The sequence below is a fragment of the Desmodus rotundus genome, chromosome 9, assembly GCF_022682495.2.
Source record: "Desmodus rotundus isolate HL8 chromosome 9, HLdesRot8A.1, whole genome shotgun sequence".
Taxonomy (NCBI): Eukaryota; Metazoa; Chordata; class Mammalia; order Chiroptera; family Phyllostomidae; genus Desmodus; species Desmodus rotundus.
Genome location: NC_071395.1, coordinates 24,187,696 through 24,212,345, shown reverse-complemented (window position 1 = coordinate 24,212,345; position 24,650 = coordinate 24,187,696). Strand labels below are relative to the sequence as shown.

The 24,650-nt window shown below is 35.6% G+C and overlaps 1 protein-coding gene across 2 annotated transcripts in view; it reads right to left on the bottom strand.

Moving 5' to 3' along the window:
* FSTL5 (follistatin like 5) overlaps window positions 1-24,650 on the bottom strand; it is a 546,539-nt gene that overhangs the window by 100,108 nt on the left and 421,781 nt on the right. For both annotated transcript variants that reach the window (XM_045202427.2, XM_045202428.2), the window contains exon 9: window positions 1,173-1,334. In XM_045202427.2, the coding sequence (XP_045058362.2) occupies window positions 1,173-1,334 (162 nt within the window). The remainder of the gene's footprint in view (window positions 1-1,172; window positions 1,335-24,650) is intronic.

Sequence of the window (24,650 nt, the reverse complement as noted above, 5' to 3'; positions counted from 1 at the left end):
GGGAGTGAGTGATGTATTGAAGCCTGTATCAGCTTCCTGTTTTATATCTTCACAGAACATGCTTTTCTTTCAAGACCCACACTCAACCTAAATTCCTGAGAGTTTTTGGAACATCAAGTCAATGTATTCCATCTTTAAATTCTCTCTTTTCAATATTCATATACATTTTCCTAATCTTATGATCCATTCTCCTTCCCTCCTTCCCTACAAAATCTAGCATTTTTAGATGTTTCCTACTCTATTGCCAGAACTATCAAGTCCCCCCTCATCCATTTATCATCCTGACCCATATGCCTTACTAACCTCCAGAACTACGACGAGCTGACATGTCTCTGCACCTGGTGTCTCTGCACCTAGGTTTCTGAGTAAATTATGGGACTACTGCATTAGCAAATTCACAAATTTGCATTTTCACAGTTTTCAATTCGCAGGATGTTCAATGCCTCTGCATTCATTTCAGTTAGATGGCTTTCATGTCCTACTCAACTTTTATTTCAAATCTTTACTCTTTGTTTGATGTTTCATGTTGTGAAACTAACTTCTCACTACTCCAAGTAAATGATCTTGACCTTCAAATCATAAAGTGCATAGAAGTGATTAGAAAGGAAATCCAAATCATTCTGCAATAAATACTTGTATCAAATAATCATGTTATACCTTAAACTTACACAGTGTTATATGTTGATTATATTTCAATAAAAACCCGAAAAAAGGAATGTAAACCCAAAACATCCTGTTTCCATCTACATCTTCACCTTTATTTACTTCTCAACATAAATGTTCTGTTTCTTTCCAAGGCAAATATCCCCTCTTTTTCTGATGCTTTCTATAACTCTTTGTTCATTTCCCCCTCTTCCATGACTGACAACTCTTTTTCTTTACCAATATTCCCAAATAATATACCAATTATTTGCCGTATATTCTCAAAATTCTACCTTTTTTAACCTTGATTTTAAAATGACAATAGCTATTTTACAAGTGTTCCCACTCTTTTAACATACATTAAAACTATTAAAAGACTCTATTTCAAATAAAACGTCTCAGGTACAACCACATTTTCTTCATAGTCGTGACATTTTGTTGACATTGAGATTCATTTCCTTTTTTTTTAAATCAAATGATGTAAAAATAAATTTTTAGTATAAAATTTTTCACGGTCAAGTAGAAAGCACCTTGAAGCGTGAGCTGTTTGGACAGCTTCGGTGTGATGTCCACTCCATTCTTCAGCCAGCCCAGCTGCGGGTTCGGTATGCCCTCTGCGTGGCACCTCAGACTCGCAGTGACCCCGGGCTCTCGAGCTTGACTCTCTGGATACACCCGGATTACCGGAGGGACTGACAGGAGAAATGGAAGAGAAAGTGAATTAAGATCCATATCTGATTTTCTAAAACAAAAAATTGCAATACAATAAAAATATAAATGATATATTTTAATGATGTAGCACATTTTTATAGATATTAGTTTCCAAATTTTATTATCTACTAAAATGTACCGGAGATCTTTGGTTAAAGACTACTCTGAGACTATGCTAGGGTAAAATATAAGCTGAGCCAAGGATATCTTGCTTCAATCATTAAAAAAGTCCTCAAAAATGATAAAAATATGTATTTAAAAAAGACACCATGTGTACATAGATTGAAAGAATTAACTTGTAAGACAGTAAGAATGGTAAGAACTACTATTGATAAGATGACAATACTCCTAAATTGATACCTAGATACAACGTAATACCTATCAAAATCCAACTACATTTTTGCAGAATTGGAAGAGCCACTCCTCAGATTCATATGGAGTTACAAGGGGCCTCAAAAAGCCAAAACAATCTTGAAAAAGGACAAAACTGGAGACCTCCTACCTCTCAACTTTCAAATACAGGCTTCAGTAATCTTATAACATTGAAAGAAATTTAATACATGAAAAATGTTATTCAAAAAAACTAGAATTTCCCCCAAACTAAAGAAGAAATAACATCAATCTTATACAACCTTTTCTAGAACATAGAAAGGGGAGGGGTTGTGTTTCTTTGGTAGGGCTACAGTATCTGTACAAACCTTCTCATCTTCAAGACAGTACAAACTGCCAGATATAAGATGGATAAGCTGAGAAATTCTTCTCATTTTACGTGTGGGCTGGATTTAATGACACATTGGCAATGTGATGGTTCAAGATACCCGAAATTAGGCCATAAAAAGTCCTGCAGCATCCTCCTAGCTCTTTGTTGGATCACTTGCTCTTGGAAAAGGTAGCTGCCATGTCATAAAGATACGCAACCAGGCATATTGAGATACTCATGTATCAAGTGAGAGAGAAAAGCCCCATGCCAACAGCCAGCTAGCAACAAATAGATGAGTGAGCCACCTTGGAAGTCCTCCAGCCCCAATTAAGCTTTCAGATGACGGCAGCCCTAGCCAATAGGTGAAATTCAACCTCAGGGAGGAACTCATACCAGAACCACGTAGCTAAGCTGTTCTAAAAATTTTTCTTAGTTCCCTATTTTCTCAAACCTCTATTTCGTTGTTATCTCATTAGATAATAAATGCTTGTTGTTCTAAGCCACCTACAGCAGGGGTTTTGCCTCATGCAGCCATTATGTCCCCGTACCTCGCTGAGCAACTACAGAACCTTAGAGCAAGGAGAGAAGCCCACAGGATATGTGTTACAGGAGTGTCACACCTAGCTCTTCTTCACACTCACATTTCAGCATTTGCGCTTTAGAATAACCAGGAAAGCCTATGTACCCTACATTTGCTTGAGTAAGACTCTGACTTAGTAAACAAGGAAAAACACTCTAGATTTCAGTTGAAGAATTTCTGCAGGAGCTATCTTCGCAAAAGACAATGGAAAGAAGTCTTGTTTGCCTGGACCATCATGCACTTTTCTTAAGGTATATAGTTTGAACTACCTTATGTCTTTTATTTTTAGTCATCAGAACATCAGTCAAAGATGCAAGGATGGGAACCAATCTGAGCCAAAAGTTAATTTTACCACTTTTCTTTTGAGTAACTGGCAGAGACATTCTTTACACAAACTTGATTGACTAATGAGTAAGTGTTGGTTTTCCAGATTTACTGAAATTATAAAAGCAATGCAAACCAAGATCCTAGTTAAAGTCATCAGGTCAGGAGTACAGTGTGCCTATTACCCCTCTGGTTTCTGAGTTCTCTCTGTTGGCTATATTCTAGAAATCTTAAACTAGATGCATGCCAACTAGAACACAGACACAAGGGGAAGAGAGAGATCCTCAGAAGGGTCCAATGATCTTTTGAGTCTGAAGCTGGGCCTTTTCCTTGTATATTGCCTTTAACAGTTCCGGGGCATAAAAATAGTAAACTTCCAAAGCTCTGAGAGTCAAAATTCTACTACATCCTTCCCCTTCTCCTAAACATTCACACACTAACAAACGTTCACAACAATGATCAGAGTAAAAACAGATCTTATTTTTTCCTCCCTTGATGACTACTTGAATAGTTTATTTTGAAATGTCAAAGGCATTTTCAAAATAGTTCTTAACAATATTTTTGTATCTGTCTTCTTGGTGACATAGAGCATATGTTTAGGCTCATCTGAGATATCTAGCACAGAATAGTTTTTATAACAATTTACTATATAGGAAATACAAATAAGTAACTTTTAAAAGAGATTTTTTAATGTACTTCCAGCAAAACCACATTTATTAAAAGATCTGGAGATGAGACTCTTTCAAATACTCAGACTTAATTTCTAATTTCTTAACAACCTAGGAGTTAGGAGATGAGCTTTTTAAAAAGAGATATTTAATAAAAGCAACTGTGTCTTGTCACAGAACTTGTAGCTGAAGGATCAATGTTTCTTGCAAAATTCTGTGGAAGAGCAAAAAATTGAGACAAACTAAATATAATAGAAACTTGGCTTGAAGGAAGCACATCAATAAATTCAATGATAATAATGGATTCGACATCATTCATATTAGAAAACATACATATTGTATTAGTCACACATAGTATCACTGATACTCCCCAAAGGACAAATTTTCAAATAAAAGTTCAATTTCCTCCAACATTCCTAGCTGTTTCTACGTTATTGATGTACTTGTGCATGAACTGAAAAAGAAAACAGTGGTCAATAATTTTTAACATATTTAACTTTTATACCCAAGTAGAAAATAATATTTTTAAAATAAAAATAATGTCATATAATATGCTTCTTATTTAGTATATTGGTATCAAATGATTACCTGAAAAATCGCTCAAATAAGTGATTGGCATAACAATTATTTAACTTCAGTGACAAGCTACACATTTAAAAGTAGGTTATTTTTCCCGAGATACATACGATGAAATATAAATGAGGATTGATGGCAGCCTGAATTAAAAAGTCAATAATCCCCCAGAGAACACTTGAAGCCATTTGTTACAGTCATTTTTAGTTAGGAAGTGCACTCTATGAACTTGCCTTTCCTTCCTATTGGCAGTGCACAGAAAGAGAACCTCATGAGCACCAAAGGGTTTTCAGACCGGATTTGGAATCCAGTCTGCGTGCAGTATCCCGAAAATCTTTAAACAAGGCTCCTACTACTGTAAGCAAAGGGTGATATTTAAAAATAAGTGTCGATGTACTCTGAAAACTTCCTAATGATATTTAATGTCACTAAAATAACTCAGGAAGCATTTTAAACTAGTTGGCTTTATTTGATAAAATACTATCAAGTAAGGTCAAGTAAAATTAATATCAAATTATGTATCATGTGTGTTTATATTCAAACATTTAAATAGTTGATATTACATATTACTCCATTTTATTCTATAAAATATAACCAAGTAAGTTGCTGTCAGTTAAGATAGAAAAAATACAAGATGTAAATATATGAATTTTATTCATGAATAAAATTTGAGAAAAGTATAAAATCTGATTTATTTTGAGTTTTAAGATAACAATTTACAAATATTTATTGAGCAACTTCTGCATGTAGCATATTGTGCTTGGTGACTTTCTCTCTCTCTTTGACATGCTTTCTTTTATGTATTAACCTGTCGTGCAACTATTCAGTTCAGGTTTTGAAATTAGCCAAATGGAAAATAGGAAAAAAATGTATTCTTGGCCTAAATTGTCTTATATGGTATTGATTATAAAAGAAATGACCTCATAGAAATATATACTTAGAATCTAATATAATTTCTGAATTAGGCTTTTAGCAGTAATATATAAGGTATATTTGAGATATTTGAAAAGTTACAATAAAAAATGTAAAGACTAAAATATCATTAGTGCATGTATAGTGTTTTGGAGAGGCATTAATAATTCACTTCAAATAGATGTCACTTCTCAAGGAAGCTGAACTACTTATTTCAGCTACTTGTCTCCTATCACCCAGTTAAAGTAAACAATGTAACCATGTGACAAATAAACTAATATAACAGTCACATTTAATGAATTTAACGGTTTGTAGGTCATAAACGGTGAATAATTAGATACTGTACGTGGAGGACCAGTTGCTCTCAGAACACATATATAAGGATCATGCTCTTCAACTAGTGACAGAAATTAGAAATGAAAATAGGGTTCTGATCTGATACTAATAATATTAAGTTGATAAACCAAAAAGGTAGATAAGCTAAAGAAAATAAAATATAATTAGTATAGTTATACTTTCTTAGATCTTCCTTTCTCCAAACCTAGGGTTTTAGATGGAATCAGTTGTAAATATTTCTCAATTCAACAACCAGGAAGTATTTAATAATAATAATAACAACAATAGCTATGGAAATGGGTGAAGGTTGTAGAAATATTTCTGGAAGGTCCATAATAATTTTTTGTACTATAATAAATCAGTGCTTTTTCTCAGTATTTGGATGGATCTAAGATAAGGCTTTTAGTATAATAATCCTTCTAATCAAATATTAGAAAGGATCTAAAGGGGAAAAAAGGTCTCTATAACACCAAACCCTGTTTTTGTTTTTGTTTTTTCCATCCTTCAACTTTCATCCTGTGATCTTTCTTAGGAATTCATTCACTACTGCCAGAAAGTATGGAAACAGCAAAATCTGGGTTCTTTCAGAGCCAGATTTGAGAGTCAGGAGGTAGGGATCCCTGACCCAACACAATGACTTCACTCTAACTGAGAACAAAAGTGAATTTAAGGTCAGTCACCAGGTCACAGGTGTATGTAAACAACTAAACACTGAGGTATTTTTTTCCTTTTCTCGCTGCCATTGTCTTGTATTCTTTTGAAGGATTCTGTCACTGTTCTTCCACAAATTATCCGCACAGCTGCAACTGTGAGGAAAGGTTCTGAGAAAGCTTGAGGGTAAGAATATAAATGTGTCTGAAGTAGTACTGACTCACAGCAGCATCTGGATTGTTCTGTTTGTATTATGATTCCTTTGTCATTTAAGCAACTTTCCTATGAAAAATTACAGACTGGGTTTAATAAATATTTTAAATGCTACCGAGCTTGTCCAATGCCTTTTGTCTCTGACATTATTAAAGCCATCAATTTCTCTTTAACTCTGTCCCAAAGCAGTCTTTTGTGTATTCATGACTTTCACACTGCCTCTCGTCAATATCACAGAACTCTCTGATCCCATTATGCAGCCTTCATAAAAATGGAGAGGATGCCACAAATGTTGGAGGCAAAATATAAATTAACACCAACATCCTTATGGTCCTAAACTTTTGTGACGCTTTTATTGGGTCTTCCTGTTTAGCTCATGGTATTGTAAAAGCTCACAACTTTTTAAGCTCTTTTGAAAGGGACAGCAGTTCATCCTAGTTTAATTAACCCGGCTAGATCTGGTCTGCAGATTCTTGTGTGTGAGTCTTTTAATCCCCAATTATGCCGTCGTTTATATTTTTAATCCCCTCAAAAGCCATCATTTTCAAAAATGCTCTCTGAATCAAAAAAGAAAATATAACAAAGGCATTGAAGGTAATAACACAAAGGATGTTTTTCTAAATCTCTGGGGAGAAAAATAAGAATTAATGAAATGAATCGATACATTAAAAAGTACCTGCATTTTAAATAAATAAAATTTTAGCGAATCGCAATACAGTATTATTTATTTAATTTATTTTCTATACAAGTGTTGACTAACAACTTCATAACCGACATATTTCCATCATTTCTTTTTAGGTATTTCTTGCAAATTTCACATAGCTAATTTTTTACCCGACTTTTCATTTAACACAGAAATTAAACCCACATGTATCAATTGTGATAAATATATTTGTTTTAATATTTCCATATTATTTTATACCTATAATGTATTATACATTGTTGCTATTTCCTGTTTTTTGCTTTTTCTTACTTTATACTGCATATTCCTTCCCCTTCCATTCTGCTATTGTGAAATTCTTACTTTAATTGTTACAGGGAAACTTTGTTTCCAAATTATATTCAAGAACTAAAAAACAGCTACTCCCAACTCAAGATACCATGTCCATCCAAAATAGAGTTTTACAATTTCTTTGCTTACTCACTGCTTTTTACTTCACACATTCAATCCTAAAACTGAAGAAAAAAAGTAAAACAGAATGAGCAAAAATCTGACTCAGTGACATGAAGAAGTTGAGAGTCCCGCTATTTTCCCAGTCAACCCCAGTGCTAAAATTCAGAAATCCACACATTTTCCAAAGAAGTAAATATCTGATTATGAGGGGAAGTGGTCCAAGCTGTATCCACACAGACCTGTGTCATCTCTCCTATCACCTGCTACTTCCATTTCTCCTTTGTTAGTGTTACCGCATTACCCTCTGTCATAAAATTACTATTGATTTGCACCTCACAACTTACACAAAACTTAACTCAAAAGGGATGTAAGCTTAAATGCAGAATGTAAAACTATAAAACTTTGGGAAAAACACACAAGAAATGTTTTTTATTATCTAAGGTTCAGCAAAGAATGATCAGGCCTGACACCAAAAGCACATCCATAAAAGGAAAAATCGGTAAGTGAACTGCACCAAAATTAAAAACTTTTGCTCTGGAAAAGACTGTGAAAAGGATTAAAAGAGAAGCTACAGAGTGGAAGAAAATATTTATAAACCATATATGCCAGAAAAAAATAGTAACTATGATATTGAAAGAAATATCAAAACTTAGCAATAAAATCAGGAAATGTAAATAGAAAATTGGCAAAAGATATGAGAGGGCATTTTATTAGAGATGGTATACAGATGGCAAATATTCACCTGAAAATATGTTTGGTATCATCAACCATTAAGTAAATGCAAATTAACATGATAAGACATCACTACACAACTATCAGAATAGCTAAAATGAAAATAGTGATAATGCCAAACGCTGGCAAGGATGAAAAGAAATTGAATTACTCATTTATTATTAGTGATAATGTATAACAGTAGAGGCACTCTGTCAGCTTTTTAACAAAATTAAACAACCAACTACAATATGACTTAGCAATTCAATTCTAAAGCATATCCCAGAGAAATGAAAATTTAAGTTCACATAAAAACTTCTACATGAATATTTTTACAGCTTTATTTGCAATGGAGCAACTGGAATCAGCCAAGATGTCTTCCAACAGGTAAATGGTTAAGCAAACCCTAGTGTAACCACACCATGAACTACTACTTAGCAATAAAAAGGAACAAACCATTGACTCACACAACAACATAGAGGTTAAGTAGTTGTGTTAGCAGATAAGTTGGTGAGCAGATAGTTGTGCTGAGTTAAAAAAAAAAAAAAAACAATTCCCAAAGGACACAATGTATTATTGCATTTATATTAAGTCTTGAAAAAGTTATAAAAATGGAGAACGTGTTAGTGGTTACTAGGGGTTACGAAGGGGGTGGGAAAAAGAGAGAAGTGAGTGTAAAACGTTAGGGATCCTTATCTCGACTGCGTGCACTTCAGTATCCTGGCTCTTCACTTGCACTGTGGTTTTGCAAGATGTTACCAATGACAGAACATGGGGAAAAGGTTAAAAGGATTTCTTTCCATAGTTTCTCAAAACTGCATAAGAATCTACAGTTAACTCAAAATAAAAAGTTTAATGAAAATATTAATTCAAAAGCACATTACATATTTCAGTAGTGGAGAAAAGCCCATCCTAAACAGTTCAAAGGAAGCAAGTCATCCGCTGGGAACCATCCAAAAGCCTTCCTAGCGTTCTCAGGCAACCCCTTGTTCCTGGGAGACTCTGCCTCCTCCCGGCTCCAGTTTCCCAGGATCTCCCTTCAAATCTCTCACTGCTAATGTGTGTCCCGACTGGACAGGAGTGTTTGTGTGTGTGTGTGTGTGTATATGTGTTTGTTGGTGTGTGTTTCTTACCCCAGTGGGAGTTGCTGCCAACAACTAACATAGGTTACCTCTGAAGCTAATGCCATGTTCTACTCAAAACGTCATGCTTTCTGTAAGTTCATCTGAAAATAAGGTTGCCACCAACATTAATCATAATATGTAGCCAATTAAAAGACTAGAATTCATCTGTCTTGTCCTTCTAATTTATTAACAACCCTTCTAAACAATCCACTATATAATTATTTACCATAACACATTTATTTTCAATTTTCCTCAGTTTTACCTCTCTTTTCTACCTTAGGTTTAGATTTTCAGTAATATTAAAAATACCTTAAATTTAAAAAGCTCACTATTTCTAGCTTTTGATAACTCAGAACTCTCTTAACTGGCCTTCTGCCCACCAGCCTTACACAAATCCATTGTCCACATCACTAAAAAAAGTATCTTTTAATTGAAAGTGGGATGTTGCATCCCATCTCCTCAAGGTCCATTATCTTATACATCACCCCCTTTTTTTTCAGCATAAGATCCAAACTACTTAACATAAAATGCCCTTCTTTATCTGGTGTGCACTTGCCTCTCAAACTTCTATTTTGCCAATCTTTCCTTAATTGCCTGTATAAATGTTTCCAAACTACCATGTGCTCCTTTCTTTCTCCTCTTACTTCAACTATTTTATCCTTCCTCCTCCTCTTTCTCCTCTTCCTTCCCTTCTCCTTTCTCCTTCACTGCCAGCTCTGCTCCCTGCTCCTTTTTCTCTTCCCTTTTACTTTCTTCCACCATTTTCTTATTAGCTTTTTTCTCATTTTTTCATCTCCCAATTTTTCTATTCATGTTTCATGTGCAAATTTTTCACTCAGTGCCTCTATCTATCTATCTATCATCTATCGCTATTTAAACTATTTTATATATAATTATAATTATATACATTATATGCAGATCCTATCTATCTATCTATCTATCTATCTATCTATCTATCTATCATCTATCTAGATTTGTTGCAGAAATTTGACCTTACACAATTCTGTTGTATGAGCTGGATGAAGCCTCTCTGAGGCTGTTTGTTGCCTTCCTGTCTGATTCTGGAGCTTGAAGTCCACAGGGCAGACAGTCAAAAAGAGAAGATTGATGTAAAGTGTGAGAATAGGCAAAGCCATAGAAACAGAAAGTAGATTAGTGGTTGCCAGGGCCTGGAGGGTTGAGGGTGAATGCTGAGTGACTGCTAAGTGGTATAAGCTTACTTCCTGAGGTGGTGAAATGCTGTGGAATTAACGGTGTTGGTTGTGCAGTTCTGGGAGTACACCAAAAGACCACTAAATTGCACTTCTGAAAAACAGTGAATTTAATGCTATGGGAATTATAGCTCAAAGATACGAGCAAAAAGAAAACAAAAAGAATAATTGGTATGTTATCATTTGTGTGAAGACAAAGTAAATAATAATAATAATAATGGTTTATAATGTTTCAGATTGGCTTGGCTGAAATACATTTCCAAGAATTCCCTTTCTTATATGTTTCCAGTTTGGATGGGTAATGAGTTACTTTAATTTTGATTTTGTCAAAGGTTTCATGGGCAGAAGTAAAGTCATTTTTTAAAAGATTTCACTTATTTTTAATTTTTAGAAAGAGAGGAAGGGAGGGAGAAAGAGAGGTTGAGAAACATCAATGTGAGGGAGAAACACGGATCAGTTTCCTCTTGTACACTTCCCGACTGGGCCTGAACCGTGTGCCTGCCCGGGAAATGAACCTGTGACCTTAGGGGTTGGGGGTCAATGTCCAACTAACTGAGCCGCACCAGTCAGGACAGACGTAAAGCCACTTTTGAGTGTTGGGGTAGGGTCGCCATGTGATCTTGTAGCTCACATACATGGTTGGTTATCTGGGGCTCATGTGGTCCGCGTGGGGTAGCCAATGGGCCTGTACCAGTTCCAACTTTTTTCAGCTTTGTCACTGTGCATGTGGTTCTGTACAAAAGGCAGCCAGGACTTCAGGACACTGACCTCATCGGGTTTGGATGCAGTGAGAACTGACCTGGGTCCTAGGCCAACCTCATGGATTCCAGTTCATGACCACAAGTCGGGATTTTTCCATGCCATTCCCCACCTAACACTCATTTTCCCTTTTCCAATTCTCTCAGTTCTGTTCCACTGATCTGCACGCATGTCCTATGCCAGTACCTCACCATCTTGACTTCTGTAGCCTCATAGTCCCATTCATATTTTGCTCATCATAAAGTTCTCTATTAGTTATATAATCAGACCTGTGGCAGCAAAGCTTTGGGAGAAAATGGCAGCTCATGTGCAATACATGGGAGGCTGGACTACCATCAAGAATGACAGTAAGCTCTTTGAAGAATGTAACTATGAGGTTTTTAGTTTTGGATCCAGCATCCAGCAGAGTACATAATGGATCTCAATCTACAGTTATAAAACAGACAAATTACACACGTATGAGTAGATGAACGAATGAGGGCCTAATATCAGCTTTGTGTTTCAACAGTGACCATCATAATGTGCCAAAGTTGGCCCTGATTTCACCGCAGCCTCTGTTTAGTTTCTCCCCATTAAGGCTGTGTTTGTTTCACAGTTTTGCTCTCGTCAGTCATGCTGCTTCCTCTGCTGCACCTGTTAATGCTCTGGCATGTGAGACCTACAACGTACAATTTGATCATACCCTGGAGATCAATGGGAATCACTACCTTCTGCTGCTTTCTGTTCCTGTCCCTAACCCAGTGCATATCTTTAATACTTTAACTCTCATCAACCTTTCAGTACCTCTCTGACCACTTGACTAGACAGCACAAAGATGGTTCTAGCCAGGTGTACTATAAGCAAGTTTGGAAATATGAAAGGCATAGTTTTTTAAATTCTATTGAATTTGTTGGGGTGATTTTGGTTAATAAAATTATATAGGTTTCAAGTATGATTTCACTTATATGTAGAATCTAATGAACACAGGTATAATGTAAAATTATTGAAATAACCAATATAAGAGTTTTCAAAGAGTAGTCGATTATTACATATAATTGAACCAAAATTAAAAATAAAATAATAAATATTAAAATTGTCATAGTAAGTTCTAAGTGAACTTACTATGCATAGTAAGTGTACTTACTTTAGTATAGTAAGTGCTGAATTTTACATGTTAAATTATTCTCTGCATATGAAAATAGAATAAATTAAAAAGAGACAAGGATCTATTTTTCTACCACATAGGTATTTATTGTGTGTTTTTTAGCAGAAAGTATTTAATATTACATTTAATTTCTTCAGTGATTAATTTTATTATTATTCAAATGTGTAACAACCTAACTAAACTCAAAACAATAACTGATATTTATTATCAGAAATATCAAGTTATTCATCACATATACAGATACACATATGCACATGCATATTTTAATTCAGTTCTGGTATTTAATGTGAGTTAACAGTAATTTAATATTTTAATAATTTGAAGTAATTCCAAATTAGGAATCATTAGTGTTTTGGAAATATATTCCTATAAATGTGAACGTTTTAGTTTTCCTATTTAACAAAAACTGTAGTTTTCAGTTTTATCAATAGATGGCACTACTATTTACCATATTTTTTTCTACACTATAACTTAAAATATTTGCTGAAATATATCAATTGATTAAATAATATATTTTCTTCCTCCTAAACACTGACTTTCCATGAATAATTTATTATTTCCTTGATATAGTGATATTACTCTGAAAGATTCACTTTCAAAAGTAATACTAACAATTTTAATATATGATAATTACTGTGTAATACAATGTTGTCATCCACAAAATTTTCCAGATACTTGCTAAGAAATTTTTTATATTATTTTTAAGACATTTTTACTTAGAGTTTATTGGGAAGATGACTAATTGTAGGGTGTTACTATTATTGGATGTTTTGCTTGTATATTACTTGTTTTTATTTTCTTTTTAATAACTGATCTCAAATCAAAAATGAGTTGTTAGAAACTCAATACTTAATAGCATAAATTATCTAATAATGGTGAAGTGCCACTAATAGTCACAAATGATAGGTTTCTATTGTTAATCCCTTATGCAACATGACAGACAAAATTATCTACATTTGTCATGAACCATACTCCCAGGCAACTATTAGAGATGCCAGTGTGTAGCAAATCTTCTATTCACACTCTCTGGAAGAGGTTATTTAAACTAACTTGTATTATCAGGAAATGTGGAGCTAAAAGCAAAAAAGAGATCCTCAGGCCACTTTAGTAACAATGAAATAATCAGTCTTCCAGTCCATACTGATTTTTCATTTTGGGGGGTCTATCCTGTCTGTCATCAGAACCACATCATCATTGGCAATACTCAGCATCTTTTAGCACCTGACAACATGGAGTATTTGTAGGCACTAAACGCAGAAGTATGCTTGCCTAATAACCTCAACTAAATTAAAACGCTTTTGTGTGTGATGCATTCTCAATAAGTATGTTGAAATAAAGTAATATGTAGGTTTTTAAGGGAAAACTGCTATTTGCCTGACCACATCTTTCTCCCAGACCCCCATCTATAATTACTTATCTACAGGAGTAGCAATCCTGCTATTCAGAGAAAGTTGAAGTAAGCCAAGGATGTTTCCTTGGTCCATTAAAAAAAAAAGTGATTGTATTTCCCCATTACCATTTAGTCCCCTTATACCTTGGTCCCCCCACACTGGTGTCCATGTCCTTGAGTCCTTTCTCCTTTTTGCTCAATCCCTCTAACCTCCTGGGTCCATTTCCAAACAGTTTTTCTTTGGCATTTCACACACAACTTTTCGGGATTGTCTGACACCTCAAATTTCAAGAAGGCTCTGCGGGTTGGAACTATGTCTTTGCTTATGCCACCAGAACATTTAGTTAATGATCTAACCTGCCGTGAGATTAGCCCCAGGGCTGATTCCATCACTGTGAGGGTAGTATATCTTGAGATACAAATATCATGAATATATGTAGAGTAACCAGCTTTCACCAGTCCACATACCATTTACTTGATTATTTATTTTAGTATGTCAAAAAGTTTTCAGTATAATAAACAAACTAAGTTAATGAAGATTTATTTACTACTCCCTATTTGCAAAATATGAAACTAAGCTTCTAGTGAATGCAAAGAATTTATAAAATATGACCTTGTCCTTTGCATATCTAATTACAAATCTCTATATACATTAAAAACTTAAAAGAAAAGTGGTAGAAAAATGAAGTTAATTACTTTTAATAAAAAAAGAGGGGGGAGGGAGAAGCAAAGGACCATGAATAGAGGCCTCTTGAACACAGACAATGAGGGCAGAACGGGGGGGGGGGGGCGGGGGGCGGGGGCGGGGGGAGCGGTGGGGAATAAAGGGAGATGGCTGTAACTGAACAACAATAAATAAATAAATAATTTTTAAAAAGACAAAATCTAGTACGTAGGGTGTGTCATACAGAAGAGATTGCTGTGAGCTGTAGTCACCCTTGACACCTTCATGTACAGTGAAAATGAATTGAGGCCCACCCATGCCATTGCTGTGCCCTGAGAACTTTAGGGATACATGTGCGCTCTAAGTGTAAACTGCATTGAAAAAGAAATAAGAGATGAGTAGTAAACTCATACACGGCAGTTATAATAATCAATCATAAGTATAAGGGAAGCATAAAAAAAGTATTAATCTGGAGACATCACATAAGTCTAAACACAGAATGCACAAAGGTAATCGTGTATCTTTTCAGGGCTCCAGCGACCAGCACGCTATTGACTGAAGTAAGTGCTGCAAACGGTGTTTTGTTTCATCGTTAAATTAATTTCTAAAACGTTCTTTCCATTTGGTCAAGTTTAAAAATGACACAGGCATCAAAGAATGAAATCAAATTTACTAATATATTGTATGGTACTAAAGTATACGAAATGACATAAAGATTAGTTAATATGTCCAGTCTTGACTTTTCATAAATGCCTGCATTATACTACGCTATTGTTTGGCAAGTTTAAAGTGTTTTTACTCTTTTGAATTGAGCCACAATTTAAGCATAATATGGAAGAAGTAGTCATAAATAATATACATAAAATGAAAAATTCATGAAAACACCATCACCAGTAACAGTAAAACGGCACAGGGAAAAAGATTAGGCAAATTCATTAATTTACATGAAGTGAAATTTATTTTTAGAACATATGGATTAACAAGTACACATGCAAATTGCAAAAGGTGCTTAAAATCTAATTAAGCTATCTTGAGAGTGCCCTCATGCTAAATCTTTAAGATCAAATAAGCCTCATTATCACATTAACCTTCTTTCGACTCTCTTGTTATACAAGTGTCATTACATTAATTAGCCATTATACTGTTCTTTAAGTGCTGACCACCTCGTGAGTGTTTTCTAACATTTCCCGGGCTGTATACACAGAAGTAATCTGTGGAATGCCACTCCTGTCCACCTGTGTAAACCAGTCCAGTAAACTAACTCACGCGAGTTTAAATATGACTGTAGATATAATCAGATCATAATTTTATGAAGGAAAATGGTTTTGTAATATTAAAAAACAAGATTCAGTTCATTCACTTACCTATAAAAGTACAAAGTCTATTCACTTATACCGTAAAAAATTCTGGCTGGAGTAGTATCTGTAAATAAGTCATCTACCTGAGAGGTATTTTCCTACCAACCAAAGACTCCACACACCTCTCTGATTCATCTAAAGAACTTTATCTCTCCCCAGCCTTACGAAGTCCAAAAGTGAGAGAAGGGATGAAGCATCATCCATTCTGTGCATTTTGAGAAAGACTGAGCATATTCTGCTCATCCCCTATTACATTTTGGGTCTGCCTGCAAATACGATGCATTTTTTTTTTCAGCTCTCTTGGCAAAATCAGTGGTATTGGCTGTTTCTATATGCTGAGGTCAATAGCAATGTTCATGACTTGGTGGACAAATTAAATCATAGCAATTAAGTAATTTCCTTATATTACAACCACAATCTTTAACAGCTTTTCTGTAATGCAGATATTTTGTTCTTTGTATGACTCTCTACTGCATCTTTCTTTCAGTTTGTTCTGAAGACAAGATCTCAAAAGAGTGCTGTTACTACTGACCTCCTAAATGCTCAGTGTCTGATGCTCTAGGATGCCTCGTGAAATGTACAGCAATTGTGGTTGACACACTACAACTAGGGGACATCACAGCATTTGATGTGGCTCCAGTGGGTAACTTAGCCTGGTGGTAAGCATCTTGGAGCTGATTTTTTTAAATAGTAACAAGGTTGGCTTCTATATGCTGCAGCTTCAGCTCATGGTTTCAAGGCATAAGAATATAAGCTAATTAGATTTGATCTCACTGAGTGACATTTTTTCCCACGAATGAATAGTCCTGTTTATGCAAGCAGAAGTGTGTCTAAAAAGTACAGACCTTAGGAAGCAGGTCACACTCTGTGATAGTCACACTCTGAAGGTCACACTCTGAACTGTCATAGTTCAGCTTTGAATTCTGCAGGTACACTTGGGCCTGGTATTTCAACGAAGGCTAAACAGGGATGGGTTCTCCGTTATGTATCAGTGAGTGGCTTTTACTGTGTTTCTCAACCCGGTATTTTTTTTCCTAATGCACAGGCAGCTCATTTCCATTAATGTTACAAAGCACTAAATACAGATTATGGCTTTAAGTTATTAGTAGCAGCCCTAGCTGGACAGTACTGACCTGACTACCCAAATGCTATTAACTACCATTAGTTACAAAGCAGGGATCTTGCAGAGCTAACTTTTTATAAAGTGCAGCTTGTTCAAAGGCTCCTGGGTACCAGCCCACTGTTATGTGGTAACAAGTACAAGTATCTTCCAATTTTCAAAATTTCACATTACACAGCGTTGCTTTTACAAAAGACCTACATCAGCAGCTGTTTTCCCTCACTGTCACAGAGGCAGTGCACACGCAGAACAGCCAGAGTGGTCCCACCAACCTCCTTCCCTGGGAACGAAGGTCAGCATCACAGCATCAAGTACCAGAGCTTTGGACTGTGTCTGTGAGCATCTGTGCTTTACCTCCATGTATTTTGTGCATCCATTAGAAAGATCTGTCCTAACGCAATTGCTTGTATCTTTTACACCATTTCAGTTTATAGAAAGTTTCATGGGAACATTCTACTTTCAGGTAGTGGGGGAAATCTGGACTCCAGTTTCCTCATTTATATAAACTTTAGCATGGCTTTGGACTGCAAAGATTTACCCCTCAAAAGTATGTGTTCACCCCCCCAAAAGCTGCATATTTTATTAATATATAAACACAACACAAAAGTCTCTTAATTTAGAGAAACAACTCTCAAGGACTGGATAGAGACAAAACATAAAGCGTAAAACAGCAACTGGACTTCCACACCTTCACTGCCTCTAAGAATTAGATTTGCTGAGAATGTCAAGGAGAAACTGAAGTTTCATCAGGATACGAGCAGTAGAACATAAGAATAAAATAAAGAAAGACTGATTAAAGTAGATAGAAATTACTGAGGGGGACACTTAGAGGACAGAGCAGCCAGATATGAAAAAAATAAAATTAGATCTTGAAGTACAATTCACACATGGATACACACACACACACACACACACACACCATGAAGCAGCAGCTCTTAAAAAAGGCACTTTTAAACACTGAGCAAACATTTTAGTTGCCTATTTAATAAAACCATAGATAATCCCAGCAATCTGATAGCAGAGGAGAGTGGAAAAAAATCTCCGATAGCAGACTAAAGTAATTCTTCAGTGAGGTCCTGAACCAGGAACTAATAAGAAGCATTTCTTTATCTATTCATGTGCATTGATCCAGTAAATACTTATTGAATCATAACAATGCGCAAGGCACTGTAATAGGCACCTAAAAGCAGAGAGAGAGAGAGAGATATGAAAGAGGAAAGGAGAGAGACAAAAAGATAAAGGATCTCCTCTAGTGAGAGAGACCAAAAATAAACTGTAAACATATTAAATAAGTAATTGGCCTTATCTAATGAAATCTAAGATGCTATTATTTATATACCACTAAGAAAACAAATGTTTCCAGTTTAATAATTGCTTTTTATAACCACATATTGTATCTCTTATCAAAGATGTTAAAATATGAGGGGAAAAACCCAGTGTAAATAGTATATGCAACTTGATAGAAAGTAGTAGTGCTATGAGAAACATTGAGAGAGACCTCATGAGGGGAAGGTGGGAACTCGTTGTAATTTTAAGTTGTATAGTCTGAATGGGCTTCACTGAGAAAGGGATATTTAACCACAGAGTTAAATGAAGTTGAAATTGAGCCTTATGGAAATCTAGGAAGTTTTTTTCAACAGAGGGAATAATCAATTGCAAATGATTGTTATATTTAAGGACAAAAAGGTGGTGAGCACAAAGTGGAGACGGAGTAGAGTTTGCAAAGGGGACAATAATATTGTAGGATAAGAAGTTACTGCAAAATCAGAACATTTATGGTTATGAAGGGCACTCAAAAGACTGCCTTTTAATCTGAGCGACACTGGGAGCCACTCTAGGATTTTAAGCAGAGGAGGGATGTGATGTGACCTCATAAATGTGAAGCTGGGATACACACCAGTAGGACTAATATTTCCTAGATCTCTATCAAGTGTTTACATAAATCATGGGAAACAAATGTGTTAGAAAGACAGAAGAGCGATATAAAATTCTCATGGCATTCCTGGGTGTATTTCAAAGTGACAGTGATTGCAGGTGGTCATGGAGCTAAACTAAGTACCTACAGGCACATGGCCAAAAAAATCTACAGAATTGAGACTCTGAGGGAAATCACAGCCAAGATGAAACACGCTGAAAGGAATCTAGGCAAAACAAAGATGGATCATGCGTGGGCCTAAGTTAGATATTGTTGTAATGTAAGGAGAGCCCCTGAGTGGGACTGTTCAAATCAGTAAGGACAAGGTGTAAAATACTGGTTTGAGCTGTGAACGTTTTTGGCAAACCAAATGCAATGTTTTCAAATCTCTCACTATGACAGATCCCACAGGACAACATATAGAGAAATACATGAAAACAAAAATGTTTGGGCCAGAAAGGAGACAGCAATAAAAAGTAGGAAAACACTTATTTCAGCAGACTGCCCTATCAAAACTAAAGGAAATCATCCAAATCAAGAAGATTATTAAAGTGGCCAATCCCTTCTGAAAGAAATAATGGAACAGCTACGAGAAAGGGTACTTTAGAAGTGGGGGTCGGGGGTGTAGCAGAAATAAATACAGCACAAGGTCTGGAAACATTCTAAACCGAGAAATTGTCAATGTGGAACTCACAGTGAGGTTTGGATCTCTGCCACTTCCCTGGAGGCACAATATTCAGAAACATGAATCTCAATTTTAGTTTCAGACTCAGTAAAAATACATGCGTACAAATGCAAATAATTCTATTGGGGCATTAGGTGCAAAGTGCCTATTCCCAAGGACAACATGATCGTCTGAAATATTTTCTGCAGGAGGTAGCACTTTGCATGGTTTGATTTTTCTCCCAGAAAACTTATGATCATTGTGTTCTTGTGGCAAAATCAGGCTGGACATACACTAAATGGATTTCCTCTCCTTTCTGAGCCCAGAACTAGCTTATTTTTCTCAGACTCCCTTACAATAGAATACACTATTTGTGAGTCCGGTTTCACAGGCAAAAATTCCATCTGCTACCATAAGGCCTGTCCTAAACATTTACACAATGCTTCACACGTGGCCTCTTCTGCTGTCAGTAAAACAAACCCAGAAGATCCAGTGGGGGTCTCTAACACCTTAGGGAAGTGATTTTAGAACGATCTGTGGTGAGGATCTCTTTTTTCCTATAATTCTACAGTATCAGAAAATAAGAGCACTTACATAGATGATGTAGCAATAAGAAATTACTATAAAGAAGTTTTCAAAAGCCTACTCATGAATTCTATGCTTTACCTCATGAATAGGTAACAAATAGTTCACGGATTAGAGCAAAGACATGGAGCAGACCTGAATTTCACGTGTTAAAGGATGTTTATTAATCTAAAGAAAAATTCAGAAATTTGTATTTATATGAAAGGGTAAATGTAAGAGTCTTGTGTATTTATTCTTTAAAAAATTCTGTGAGCAATATTTAACTATTTAAACAAAAAATTAAAATAATAGATGTGGGGTTTATAACATATGTAGAAGTAGAGTGCTTGTCAATATCATCAGAAGAAATGGAAAGGAGAAATCAAAGGATGCTATTTTAAGGGTTTTATGTTCAATATAAAGTGGTGAAATATTTGAAGATACATGGTAATGTTTAAGTTGTATATTGTAAATACACCTTACAGCTATGCTTTAAAAATGAAATCAAAAAGAGGTATCATTAATAAGTCAATAGGAGAGAGAAAAGAGAATTCTAAAAGTTATGCAACCCAAGAGAAGACAGAATATTAGGAAATAGTGATTATAGAACTAATGTGACCATTTGAAAACAAATAATATGATGATACACTTAAGTCCGGTGAGAATTAGCCCATCATATATCATACATGTTGGAGTTATCCCAAAGCCATAAACTTTTCAAGGACTTCTCTCACTGAAAAGGAAATTAGAGAAGAATTTGATTCTTTAGACCTTACTCATATTTAAAACTTTTGGACTTTCTATAAAACATTGCAAGAGCAGAAGAATTAACTTTGGATGTTAATTACTTTAGACTAATTTATTTGCAACTTTAATCTTTGAAGTTTTATTTCTCTCTGGGAAATAAATTACATATTAAATGTTGAGCATTTCTATACTCTTGCTATTGCATAATTGAAGTATCTTAATATCATAATTTAATCTAATTGCAGAAGATCTGAAATGCTCTATTGAACAGTGTTAACTGGACATAATTTAGCATGGGAAATAATAGAGAGAAAGAATCTTTAGGCCTTGGAGTTAATGAATTAATGTACTGTTCTATCATATTTCAAAGGCTTCTGGAAGAAAATACAGTGCCCATCATTAGTTCTCAGAGGGAAATACAAAAGGGCAGCAATAGTAACTAAGGAAAGGGCTTTTCTAAGTAGGAGTGTCCTGAAGAGCAGCTCTGGGAAAGAATTTAGGTTAAGATAGTTGATCTGGGAAGTGATCCCAGGAAGCACAAGTTAGAGAGTAGAAAAAGACATTAAAGAAACAAAGAAAGGAAGGGAGGGAGGGAGGGAAGGAGGGTGGAAGAGAGAAAGAGAAAAATGAAAGAGAAAGAAAGAAAGAAAGAAAGAAAGAAAGAAAGAAAGAAAGAAAGAAAGAAAGAAAGAAAGAAAAAAAGAAAAAAAGAAAGAAAGAAAGAAAAAGAAGAAAGGAAAATAAAAGAGGGAAAGAAAAAGAAGGAAAAAGGTGGGGTGTATTCATGAGATTTGTGAGCATCTTATGACTATGAGCAAAAAGAGCTCAATCCCAGCATGGACCCCTTGAAGAATTGTGTACAATGCTGGCCAGGATCTTCCCACAGGATGAGTGGGAAGCTGTGCTTCTTGCCCAGTGACCTGTGTCCCTTATTGGTCAAAGACTGTCCCTGGGGACATTGAATTCCTAGCACATCTGAGCTACCTTGAGTGCATCTGGTAAAGTTTGCCATGTCAAATAAAGTTCTAACAAAGAGTGGCAGAAAGACTGGTTTCTATAGCAACAAGCTGTCAAAGGACCTCCACCACAGCTGGGGTGGCCCGTGTGGGGTTTGGAGCAAAATCTCAAGATCCTGTCTGCAGGACCTCATGAGGGGGAAGACTGATTTAATACCCATCTGATCTCACTCCCCTAAGGGAAACACTCCCCGAGGTCACTATGCATGTAGTTTCAAGTCAAAATTAAGAGAATAAAGCTGGAAAATATGAGGAAGGAACACATATGTCCACTCCTCATGTTTCTAGCCAATACAATTGTTAGAGCGATAGTTTTCAAACTTCACGGTCAAAATCATCAGGAGGGGTTGTTAAACCACAGGTTGTCCCACCTCATGCCCAGAGCCTCTGGTTTACCCTGATGATTTGCACTTTAAACATGTTGCTGATTCTGGTTGTTCAAGAACCACAGTTAGAGAATCATGGAGCCTGAGTGACCCTCCAGGCTTCTTTCTTTCTCTTTCTCCTTCTCTTTCTCTTTCTCTTCCTCTCTCTCTCCACTCTGAATAAGTCAGTAGGAAGAGCAGAGAAGGAGACAGAAGGCCTCCCGCTTTCTGCTTTCTGGACCTTTCTGTTTGTAGGATGGTTTTATTCCCATCTCTACTTTGTCCATGCAGAAAGCTTGGTAGGGTTAGCAGGGAAGGCTGCCTGCGAACAGACAGGAAAGTTCAATTCTATGATGCACAGAATCTCCCATTGTTACCTTAGACTTAAGCCACTTTCTAACTTTAAAGGAGAAAAATAAGAGTGTTCTACAGAGACATCCTATAAAACCAGCAATTTTGTGTAGAAATTTCCGACATGAGTAGGAAAAAAAATACACTTGATATGATGTGTGAGGTCTTAAACAAGATGAACGGGAAATAGCAGCACAGTATGGGTCCATTGTGAATATGGACAAGCTTCTTGCCCAGAGGGTAGTGTAAACACTGAATAACTTAAACTTTCAAACATTCTGTATCATAAGCTGAAGATCTGAAGACAATTTACTTTCTGTGAAAAGAAAAAGAAAAGCATGAAATGAATTCCACTGGTAGAGTCAAGCTCCTTTGATTTATACATAATGTTTCTTCAGACAAGGACACAGGAGCACTCTCATATTTCAATAACCTAATTTTGCATTGTTTGGAAAAAAAAAGCAGGGATATTGATAGACTTTTATTTGAATTGAACAATGGGATATTTAAATAGACTTTGCACTTCAAAAACACTCTTTCACAAATTCCATTAACTTGTGGTATTTTCAGAGCTTTTTATGGTAATCAATGATATATTTTATTTTTATTACTAATTGACAAATTGTTAAGATAAATATGTCCAATTCCCTATGAAAATCTAATTTTATAAAGGTCTTTTTAACCTTTTCTGAAGAGTGGAAAGAGAGTGGAAAATGAGTTAAACTAGTTTTAGAGATTTATTAGGTCCATAAATGTGCTATATGTCTACCTAATTTGCATTTTCTTGCATTTTCATTGTATTTTTCCACTGTCAACACTCATTCCTAACTATTTCTCTGTGATTGAACTGTAACAATAGTCTCAGTAATCTCAAGTTTACTATACTAACTTATACACAAAAACATATATTTCAAGTTTTGCCAAATATAAAATGCCTTAAAAGCAAAGGAAAGGGAAACATCAAAAGGGGAGAAATGGTTTGTTTAGCAAATCTCACGGAGGGCTGATATTTTAGAGCTAATCCTACCATTTCAAAATATTGTATTAGAAAGTGTCATGTTAAAGAGAAAACCACATGCCCCAAATGGTGTCACTCGTGCTAAAAGCCCATGATCCCAAACCTGGATTTAATATCTGATTTAACTGCAGTTTCAACCTCTCTCAGAATGTAATCCTAGTCAATCTGTCAAATTTTTGGGTCAAGAACCAGTGATTTGTCAGGTGGGCCCTTACCACCCCCCATGGAAAGAAGAGGCAATCTGTATAATAAAAACCCTTCCTGTTCTTCATATTTTCCCCCAAAGAAAACGTGTCCTGGCCCTAAAATAATCCTTTTTTTTCTTACTATCTCCCTTGCCCCACCCGTCTTCCTACAAAAATCTATCCTTTTGCAGAAATCCTTGGAGCTCCCTCTAGTTGCTAGATGAGATATTGCCTTATTTATGAACCACTTAATAAAGGCAATTAGATCTCCAAATTTATTCAGTTGAATTTTGTTCTGTTACTATTTTGCAAAATAGTTTGTTATACCAGACACTTCTGTGGCAAAGATAGCTAGTTACCTACAAAATATATTCCTCCTCCCTCCTGTCTGTGTAATTAACTGAACACTTGTCAAAGAAATGTACTTTGATAATCTCTGTATTTTGAGAGGACCAACAGAGGTTATTGTTGGTGCTTCCACTAAAGTTCTTTTAAAAAATGCTCTGTCAGGTGTCCTGCACTATTTTTTTCTTCCTCTCTCTCTTCTTTTCCTTCTGAAAATATGAACACGATTGAAATTTTCACCACCATTTGGAAAACGAGGGATGGCACTGAGAATGGAAATCATGTCCTAACCACAATACAGGAAGCATAGGATAATGATGTCATTATAGAGTGGCCATCCTGAATCACCTCATTGGGTCTTTGTCCATTCATAAGGAAACAGAAAAACAGTATCTCCTTTAAGGCCCTGTTAGTTTGGGTCACTGTTATGGCAGCTAAAGGAAATCTCTCAATGATACGCACATAACATATATTCAACAGATTTTTAGACTCTTCATTAGCTTTAAATATTAATGATGATTCTTGAAATGGACTTATTGTCTCCCCTCGTTGAAAAAAAGCATCAGAACAATATT